This window comes from Triticum aestivum, chromosome 1B (assembly GCF_018294505.1).
Source record: "Triticum aestivum cultivar Chinese Spring chromosome 1B, IWGSC CS RefSeq v2.1, whole genome shotgun sequence".
Classification (NCBI taxonomy): domain Eukaryota; kingdom Viridiplantae; phylum Streptophyta; class Magnoliopsida; order Poales; family Poaceae; genus Triticum; species Triticum aestivum.
The window spans coordinates 335,184,133-335,193,925 of record NC_057795.1 but is presented as its reverse complement, the minus strand read 5'-3'; the positions used below and the strand labels follow the sequence as shown (position 1 = coordinate 335,193,925).

At 51.9% G+C, this 9,793-nt stretch overlaps 1 protein-coding gene across 1 annotated transcript; it reads left to right on the top strand.

Annotated features, from left to right (window-relative positions):
• Positions 1-2,850: 2,850 nt before the first annotated feature.
• LOC123122406 (alpha-galactosidase) lies at positions 2,851-8,204 on the top strand. The gene is made up of 14 exons (XM_044542601.1): positions 2,851-3,117; positions 3,200-3,261; positions 3,369-3,425; positions 3,569-3,603; positions 3,705-3,808; positions 3,884-3,959; positions 4,060-4,184; positions 4,298-4,381; positions 4,467-4,531; positions 6,826-6,908; positions 7,006-7,096; positions 7,207-7,256; positions 7,340-7,483; positions 7,577-8,204. The coding sequence occupies exons 1-14, from the start codon at positions 2,951-2,953 to the stop codon at positions 7,679-7,681; spliced, it is 1,248 nt and encodes a 415-aa protein (XP_044398536.1). The 5' UTR covers positions 2,851-2,950; the 3' UTR covers positions 7,682-8,204.
• Positions 8,205-9,793: the final 1,589 nt, after the last annotated feature.

Sequence of the window (9,793 nt, the reverse complement as noted above, 5' to 3'; positions counted from 1 at the left end):
GTAGACCGTAAGCGGAAGCGTTATGACAACGCGGTTGATGTAGTCGTACGTCTTCACGATCCGACCGATCCAAGTACCGAATGTACGGCACCTCCGAGTTCAGCACACGTCAGCTCGATGACGATCCCCGGACTCCGATCCAGCAATGTCGGGGATGAGTTCCTTCAGCACGACGGCGTGGTGACGATGATGATGTTCTACCGGCGCAGGGCTTCGCCTAAACTCCGCGACGATATGACCGAGGTGGAATATGGTGGAGGGGGGCACCGCACACGGCTAAGGAACGATCACGTACATCAACTTGTGTGTCCTAGGGTGCCCCCTGCCCCCGTATATAAAGGAGCAAGGGGGGAGGCCGGCTGGCCCTTGTGGGCGCGCCAAGGAGGACGAGTCCTCCTCCTAGTAGGAGTAGGACTCCCTCTTTCCTAGTCCTACTAGGAGGGGGAAAGGAAGGGGGAGAGGGAGAGGGAAAGAGGGGGGGCGCCGCCCCCTCTCCTAGTCCAATTCGGACAAGAGGGGGAGGGGGCGCGCGGCCCATCCTGGCTGCCCCTCTCTCTCTCCACTAAGGCCCATAAGGCCCATTACTTCTCCCGGGGGGGGGGGGGTCCGGTAACCCTCCGGCACTCCGGTTTTCTCCGAAAACACCCGGAACACTTCCGGTGTCCGAATATAGTCGTCCAATATATCGATCTTTTTGTCTCGACCATTTCGAGACTCCTCGTCATGTCCGTGATCACATCCGGGACTCTGAACAAACTTCGGTACATCAAAACTTATAAACTCATAACAAAACTGTCATCGTGACGTTAAGCGTGCGGACCCTACGGGTTCGAGAACTATGTAGACATGACCTAGAACTATTCTCGGTCAATAACCAATAGCAGAACCTGGATGCCCATATTGGCTCGTACATATTCTACGAAGATCTTTATCGGTCAAACCGCATAACAACATACGTTGTTCCCTTTGTCATCGGTATATTACTTGCCCGAGATTTGATCGTCGGTATCCAATACCTAGTTCAATCTCGTTACCGGCAAGTCTCTTTACTTGTTACGTAATGCATCATTCCGTAACTAACTCATTAGCTACATTGCTTGCAAGGCTTATAGTGATGTGCATTACCGAGAGGGCCCAGAGATACCTCTCCGACAATCGGAGTGACAAAACCTAATCTCGAAATACGCCAACCCAACATGTACCTTCGGAGACACCTGTAGTACTCCTTTATAATCACCCAGTTACGTTGTGGCGTTTGGTAGCACCCATAGTGTTCCTCCGGTAAACGGGAGTTGCATAATCTCATAGTTACATGAACATGTATAAGTCATGAAGAAAGCAATAGCAATATACTAAACGATCAAGTGCTAGGCTAACGGAATGGGTCATGTCAATCACATCATTCTCCTAATGATGTGATCCCGTTAATCAAATGACAACACATGTCCATGGTTAGGAAACATAACCATCTTTGATTAATGAGCTAGTCAAGTAGAGGCATACTAGTGACATTATGTTTGTCTATGTATTCACACATGTATCATGTTTCCGGTTAATACAATTCTAGCATGAATAATAAACATTTATCATGATATGAGGAAATAAATAATAACTTTATTATTGCCTCTAGGGCATATTTCCTTCATGCATCTTCTCTCGCACTATCTGGCATGAGATCCTGGCATGGAGCCGCATGACCGTGCAACCACCGGACGACACGCTTGACTTCTTCGAGTGGTGGACGACCGCCACCGGTGCTATACCGACCTGCCTGCGCAAAGGTCTTTGCACTCTGACCATCCTCATGGCTTGGGCTATTTGGAAGCACCGGAACGCGGCGCTCTTCGACGCCGTTCCCCTCTTCCACCAGGATCATCGACGACATCAAGCAAGAAGTTGCACTATGGGCTAGAGCCGGCGCCAAAGGGCTAGACAAAGTTATCCATGTAACCTGAACCTCCCCTTGTAAAGGCTGAGCAACCTTCTCTGCTCAACTTAGCACCTTCGAGGCTGCCATCCGTGTGTACGACACCGAAGGACGCTACCCTGTAAACTTCTCCCCCTAACCTATCAATGAAATGATACGCTACCTTAGCGTATTCGGGGAAAAAAATTGCGTGCATAGATACAACTTTTCATAATTCTCAAAAGATGTACTAGAGTTTTTCATAAATCTTGAACCAGCGGATGCACTTCTTAGGAAGACATCGTAGCTGACTTCGCTGACAAGTCGGATGCATACTCATTAGGGGCATTTCAAATGATGCTATTGTTTGAAAAAAAGAGTTTAACATTTGGTTCAAATTTTAAGGTGGGATGGGTGTTTGGCGGGGGATTACATCGTGGCGGTCCGTGGGGAAGTTCGGTGTGAAGGAGAAAGGACACCATGGCGAAGGTTAGTTGGGCGTCATCCAGTTTTCAAGGAGAGAGCTCCAGTGAAAAATGTCCAGCTACATCGGAAACAGAGTAGAAAGGAGATGGTCCAACAGAAAAAGAGAAGGGCGCCGTGGGTGGATTTTTTGTGTTGGGACCATGTGTTGAAGATAACATGGCTGATAGTCCGGACAATCACATTTCTCTCACACATATGGGCTAGATTTGGGGGAGTCCGAACTGTCCAGACGGTTCAATTTTGAAGAGCCGGACGGCCGTTTGATATCCGAACACAAATGAACATATGAGGGAGAAATGAGTTTCAGTGATTCATTTATATACAGCGTAGCCCTTAGCAGGCACGGGCATTCTATTAGCGTGGTCAATGAACCGGACAGCGCGCTAATTTTGATCTAGAATAGACTTCATAATAATTGATCCGAAGTGTCGTCTATATAAACACGAGCTCCACAAGAATTGTCTACAACATTCCTCCCGTCCCGTTGTTCCTGGCCAGACACGTATATCGGCGGCTACGTCCAGGTCAACAGGCAGGGGGAGACTCGGCGAGGGATCAATGGAGGGTTGTCGTGTCCGGCCATGGACCAGGCTACCGGCGCCGCTGCTGGTGGCGCTGGCCTGCGCCGCCGCCGCTGCCGTGGGCGAGTGCAGGGTGGTGCACGTGGGAGAGGCGCACCGGCGGAGCATGCTGGCCAATGGCCTCGGCGCGACGCCCCCCATGGGGTAAGCTCGCTGCTGCTGCTTAACCGCGGTGCAACTTGGCATGATCCTTGATCAAATCTCCTCTTCTGTCTCCCGTCGGCAGGTGGAACAGCTGGAATCACTTCGGGTGCGACGGCAACGGCGAGGTTGTCATCAGGGAGACCGGTACGGGTTGAGCTGATAGTCCCTTTGCTTCCTATTTACTGTTGAACTGTCCTTTCATTTGCAGCAGGCAGCTATAAATTCTTGTATTTTATATACTGCGTGAGCAGCCGATGCGCTTGTGTCCACCGGGCTCGCCGCTGTCGGCTACAAATACGTCAACCTTGGTGCGTTGCTGCCACACTCTCATACGCCCTTGTTTTCTTTTCTCTGTGTGTGTGCGCTTCTCTGTTTCTGCAGAAATCGATTGATTAATTACAAGCGGACAAAGTGGATTGATCCAACTTTGTGTGTTTATTTTTTTCTGCAGATGATTGCTGGGCAGAACCCGAACGTGATGCGAAGGTTTGTACAGAATCTGCCCTCCCACCGGTGTCTTCTGCAGAATTTTTCTTAGGAGGAGGGTGATCGATCGTCCTCTGTTGCACTTGTTTATGCTGCTGCAGGGCAACCTTGCGGCGAACAAGAAGACGTTACCCCACGGGATAAAGGCACTCGCAGACTATGTCCACAGCAAGGGGCTCAAGCTCGGCATCTACTCCGATGCTGGGTAATTTACCGTGACTGTCGACGTTGTAAGCTCTGACGGTAATTTACCGTTCTCTGATCGTGTTTTTGTGTGAAGATACAAGACATGCGCCAAGGCTCAACCCGGATCCCTCGGCCACGAGGAGCAGGACGCCAAAACCTTTGCGTCCTGGGTGAGCGATCGATCCATTCTAAGCTTGATCTATCGCACTTGCGCATATCTCTGATGTGTTTTTGTTCACTCCATCCATGGGATTTGCTCGCTGGTTTCAGGGCATCGACTACCTCAAGTACGACAACTGCAACAACGGCGACACGAAGCCGCTGCAGAGGTACCCTGACATGAGCAAGGCTCTGATGCAGGCCGGCCGCCCCATCTTCTTCAACCTCTGCGAATGGTAATAAAACTCCTATATATGCACAGTAGCTGGTCGAGTTCTGCATTCTTGACGGGTCTTCACTCACTCGAGTTCCTTATGCTTGTGTCCTTGCCGGCGGCGACGGTGAGCAGGGGCGACATGCACCCGGCGCGGTGGGGCGCGGCGTACGGCAACAGCTGGAGAACCACCAACGACATCGAGGACACCTGGAACAGGTTAATATACCTTCGCCCGTTTCCCCTTTTGCTGCTGCGACTCTGTTATTCAGATTGTTCAGAGGAGAATGGTTTGGTGTTTCAGCATGATGTCGAGGGCGGACCAGAACGAGGTGTGGGCCGAGTACGCGCGCCCCGGCGGCTGGAACGGTCAGTAGTCAGTCCCTGGAACAAACTTCTCATCTTGTGTGGTCTCGGCTTGTGTTTGGTTGGTCATGTGGACGTCCGCTTTGTGCGGATTTCGTCCGTTTAGGGTGGCAATGGGTTGTGTCCGTGCTGATTCGTGGATGTGGCGGACGGGCGCTCAACGCGCGGCCAAATTTCGGCCGCATCTCGTCCGTTCGTCCAGCTTAGTGGATAAAATGAAAATGATGCATATGAAATGGTTCAAATCAAACATAGCACCTAAAATAGTCTTACAACTCAATTGAAATTTGTTTTGCATGACAAGAAAACAATATCAAATTGTCTTATAACCCAATCGAAATTTGTATGCATGACAAGAATTAAACTCATAGATCTACTGGTTGCCAATATGAGTACACACGTGCTCAACCAAGTCATCCTGGAGTTGGACATAAGTATGCCAATCACGCAACTCCCGATGAAACTCGACAAACTGTTCAAAGGTTGCAGGAGGTGCATGCTCAGGCTCAACATTTTCACCCTGAAAATCAAACCCTTGGTCGTAGATGTTATCATCACGCTCATCCTTTCACGATCATGTTGTGCATGATCACGCTCATCACCTCCCAAAGCTTCTTCGTGCTCCATCTCAATGCAGGGTTACGAACAATACCCCACCGAGACTGAAGTACACCGAAAGCACGCTCCACATCCTTCCTAGCACTCTTGCATTTGGGCAAACCTCTGTCTCTTCTCTCCTTGCGGATTGGGTATGTTCTTCACAAGAGTGAACCACTGAGAATAGATGCTATCAACTAGGTAATATCCCTTGTTGTAATGGTGGCCATTGACCTCAAAGTTCACCTCCGGGGAGTGCCCTTCCGCAAGCCTTGCAAACACCGGAGACCGCTGAAGAACACTAATATCATTCTGAGAACCAGCCATGCCAAAGAAAGAATGTCATATCCAGAGATCTTGTGAAGCAACAGCTTCAAGTATAACAGTGGCACCTTTTACATGCCCCTTGTACTGCCCCTGCCAAGCAAATGGACAGTTCTTCCACTTCCAGTGCAACAATCTATACTACCATGCATGCCCGGAAATCCCCTCTCGGCATTGATCGCCAACAACCTCTCTGTATCAGCGGCATTTGGCTCTCTAAGGTACTCCGGGCAGAACACTTCCACCACGGCCGTGCAAAAACTATACAATGAGAGGAGACATGTCGACTCACTCATACGAACATATATACTCATCCACAAGATCACCAGGAATTCCATATGCAAGCATGCGGATAGCCGCAGTGCATTTCTGGTATGAAGAGAAACCAAGCTTGCCTAGGGCATCCACTTTGCACTCAAAGTATGGGTCATGCGCGATCAGTCCCTCGCGAATACGATTGAACACATGCCATCTCATTCGGAATCGGCGACGAAATTGGTGTGGCCCAAAGAGTGGACCATCCTTAAAGTAATCGGCATAGAGAAGGACGTGACCTTTCTCTCTATTGCGGTCCAAGGCCGGAGCATGGCCGGGGATTGGCCCCCTGTACCGAGGCCGCTTCCTAGTGATGTGTTCATGTACGACCAACGCAGCTGCCAGCTCTTCATCATCCGAGGATGAATCATCCGATGAGCAAATGAAATTGTGAAAGAAAAACTCATCACCACTGTCCATTGTACCTTGTGAGCAATCCGTCGAACGCCTTCCGGTCGTGGTCGGAAAGCGGCCGGATAGTGCACGACCTGCTCCCCTCGCAGGCAGCAAAGCAAGGTTTTGGGGTCGGTGGTGGTGGAGGGCGCCCTGCGTCACCGAACGGCCAGCCGAAAGAGGTTGGGGACGACGGGCGACGACGACGGCCATAGTTTGTCTCCCACCAGCAACACAGAGAACGCCGGCCAAATTCTTTTTCGGGAGACAGGTGCGGAGACAGCTATGCCATGGCGCGGTGGTGGTTGGGACGGCCCTGGTGGAAGACGACGCGGCCGGGGGTGGCGATGGCGGGGGGGGGGGGGGGGGGGGGGAGGGGTTAGAGGAAGAGAAAGAGGGGTCCGTCTCACCGACGGGCGGCCCATGGTAGGACAAGGGCACACGCCGCTTGCACCCACGCGTGTCCGTTCGGCCGCAAATTCGGCCCAAACTTGGACCGGGAATGGGTCGAAAGCGGATAGAAAACAGACGACGGTCCGCTTGCGGCCGCGCGTTGGGAGGCACGATCTGTTCGTTTACTCCCAAACGAACGCGGGCGGACAGAATGGGGTCGCGCGTTGGAGTTGACCTGACGCTCTGGTACGTGTGGTGTGGTCTCGGGGTTGCAGACCCCGACATGCTGGAGGTGGGCAACGGAGGGATGACCAACGACGAGTACATCGTGCACTTCAGCATCTGGGCGATCTCAAAGGTCAGTCGCTGACTCGTGGTTACATACTCTGTATTTTATCTCGTTCTTTTCTTCTCTGAATGAATGTAGTCGAACCGTTTGTGCTGGATGTGCGTAGGCGCCTCTGATCATCGGCTGCGACGTGAGGCACATGTCGCAGGACACGTACGACATCCTCGCCAACAAGGAGGTGATCGCCGTCAACCAAGGTGATCCTCAAAATACCCTTGCACCTGCCAGTTCCGGCTCTCGCTCTCGTGTTTGCCTTGTCAACCAAGGTGATCTTCAAACCGATCGATCGTGGTGTTTGTTGGTGCAGATCCTCTCGGCATCCAGGGGAAGAAAGTGAGGATGGAGGGGAGCAGTGAGGTAACACACGCTGCACTCTCCGATAATCTGAACTTCCCACATCGTAACCAAGAACTGTAACTGTGTGATGTGCTATGCAACAGATCTGGGCTGGGCCTCTGACGGGGTACAGGACGGCGGTGCTGCTGCTGAACCGGCACGACAAGGACGAGGCCCAGATCACGGCGCACTGGGACGACATCGGCCTCCCCGCCGGCACCGCAGTCGAGGCCAGGGACCTCTGGATGGTACGTCTCTACCTTTCCCCGGCCGTCACCAAGCGAACAGACGGCATGGATGAATCATCATGACCGTTTTGTGGGTTTTTTGTGTTGCCGCAGCACAAGACGCTCGACACCAAGTTCACGGACAAGATGAGCTTCAACGTGACGCCGCATGCGGCCAGGATGTTCATGCTCACGCCTCTCAAGTCCCAGATGGATTAAGGAAAAACGACATGGGTTGATGCCCGCTCCAAAAGCTCCAAAATTGATTATACAAATACAGTACATTTTTTCATACTTCTAATTTCCGTAATAATTTGGACATAGTTTTTTAGCGTGTAATAATTTTTTTGAGAACTTCTACTAGTGTGTAATAAGGTCTGGGCACTTTCGGTTCCTGGTAAGGTCAAAACTTTTGTGTGGAAAGTGTTACATGGAGCCATTCCCGTTAAATCAACCCTGACGGATCGTCATATTGGGACGGACGACCGGTGTCCAGTTTGTCATGATCATCCGGAAGACCTGAAACACTTGCTATTTGAATGCGCACCAGCAAAAACGATGTGGCACAAACCCAAGCCTCTATTCCAGGCAAAGATTTTGCTCTAAAGTTTAGCCACTTGTGTGAAAATGATGTATGGTGAATACCGCATGTGACACGTGCTATTTGTTTGGTACCTGGTGGTGTAGAACTGCTTTGTAGATTTAAGGTTTCGTTTTAAATTTTTTGAACTTGTGTGCTGAATTCTTGGGTGCGGTTGGGTGCGGTTAGCGATTTGGGTGGCCTGGTCAACCTTGCATTTTGTCTGTAGATATTGTAGGGCGGTGGCCGTTTGGATGTGCATGCATGCATCGTGAGGAGTTGGTTCTCAGTTTGGCTTTGTGCATGCATCGGTTGGGTAGACGGTTGTGAGTTTATTTTTGCCATGGTCTGTCTATTGCAAGTTTTTTTTAGGATCTGTCTATTGCAAGTTTTGAAACGTGATAGGTTGGGTGTTGCTGGTGCCATCTCGATAGTCCGATGGGTGGTACTTTCTGGAGTTTCCACCGGACTATAAATACGGGATTTTTTTTTAAGTTGCATTCGATTGCTAGCAGCATGCAATGTTTCATGGCCATCGGCGCTGGACATGCGACGAGTCTAACCTGCTAGACGTCGCCGTTCATGCCATCATCGGCGGCCCCTCGGCGATGGAGTACACACTGTTGGACAGCAAGGTGCGTGGTACCGGGGCCGGCCGCCAGCAAGCGATGTGGGTCTCGACGGCCTTCTGCGGTTCACCGACGAAGCCTTCCGACAAGAAGAAGTCCAGGTGAGGTTGATTTCTCCGGTGAGACCCTCTTCCCTTCTTTCTCTTGTGTGGCTTCCCCTCCGCTTGGGCGTTAATATGAGGCAGGAGGCATAACGGTTGCAGGGTGCGACGGTGGCAACTGCGGGAGGCCTCCAGACTGTGTGGCCGGAAGCGGTGTTGCTGACGTTCGGCGAGGCCCCGATGGCGCGCGGCGGAGCTCGCGCTCGGCGGCCATGGTGACGGCCAGCGCAGGGCACGCGCGACTCTGCGATGGCGAGCACGAGGACACGGAGGAGCTCATGCAGCGCGTCACGGCGGTGCAGGTCGACAGTGGGTGGTGGGTGCTTGCGGCGGTGCATGTTCAGGCGGAGCTCGCGGAGCAATGACTGCTAGTGCGTGCATGCGGTGGCCGTTAGAGCACGCGTAGGCGTCTCAGAGAGCGTGAGGAATTGGAAGCGGACGGTTGCTAGGGCAGCCGATGCCTGCTGCAGCGCAAGGAACTCGACGAGCTCAGGCGGGATCGGGCCAGAGAGCAGCGCCGTGTAGATGGCAAGCGTATCCAGCTACAGGTTCTCAAGTCATCAAGGTGATGGCGCCATGCTGCAGTGTCCGCGCGATGGAGAAGACGGTTCACTGAATGAACCTCTGCTCCTACTTCCCGGGGTCGCCGTGTTGACCGCTCCAAGAAGAGACTCAAGTACGCCATCATCGCTGTTTGGCACATTGTACTTGTACGCGCCCACGTCTAACCTCCTATCCTTATTCTCTAACTACTTGTGCATATAGCTAAACTGAGTCAATTCAATTAGACTGTTACCGTGCCTTCTCGCCAACACAATGCTCCATGTGTGCGCATAGCGATTTGTTTTTCTGATCAGTTTGGGGGTACGCTCTGCATGTGATTGGTGGTTTCCTCTTTTGTCGCCCGTGTGAGCATGCAGTGGTGGGCTGAGGTTCCGGAGACGATTTCACTATGTGCATGCATGAGAATAGGAACTGATGTGATTACGTGTGTGTGTGTGTGTGTGTGTGTGTGTGTGTG

Bases quoted from the DNA above. Each gene is read 5' to 3' on its own strand.
- LOC123122406 (XM_044542601.1), top strand. From the start codon at position 2,951: ATGGAGGGTTGTCGTGTCCGGCCATGGACCAGGCTACCGGCGCCGCTG. The intron at 4,185-4,297 runs GTAATAAAACTC...GACGGTGAGCAG, and splicing joins TTCTTCAACCTCTGCGAATG to GGGCGACATGCACCCGGCGC. The intron at 7,257-7,339 runs GTAACACACGCT...GCTATGCAACAG, and splicing joins GGATGGAGGGGAGCAGTGAG to ATCTGGGCTGGGCCTCTGAC.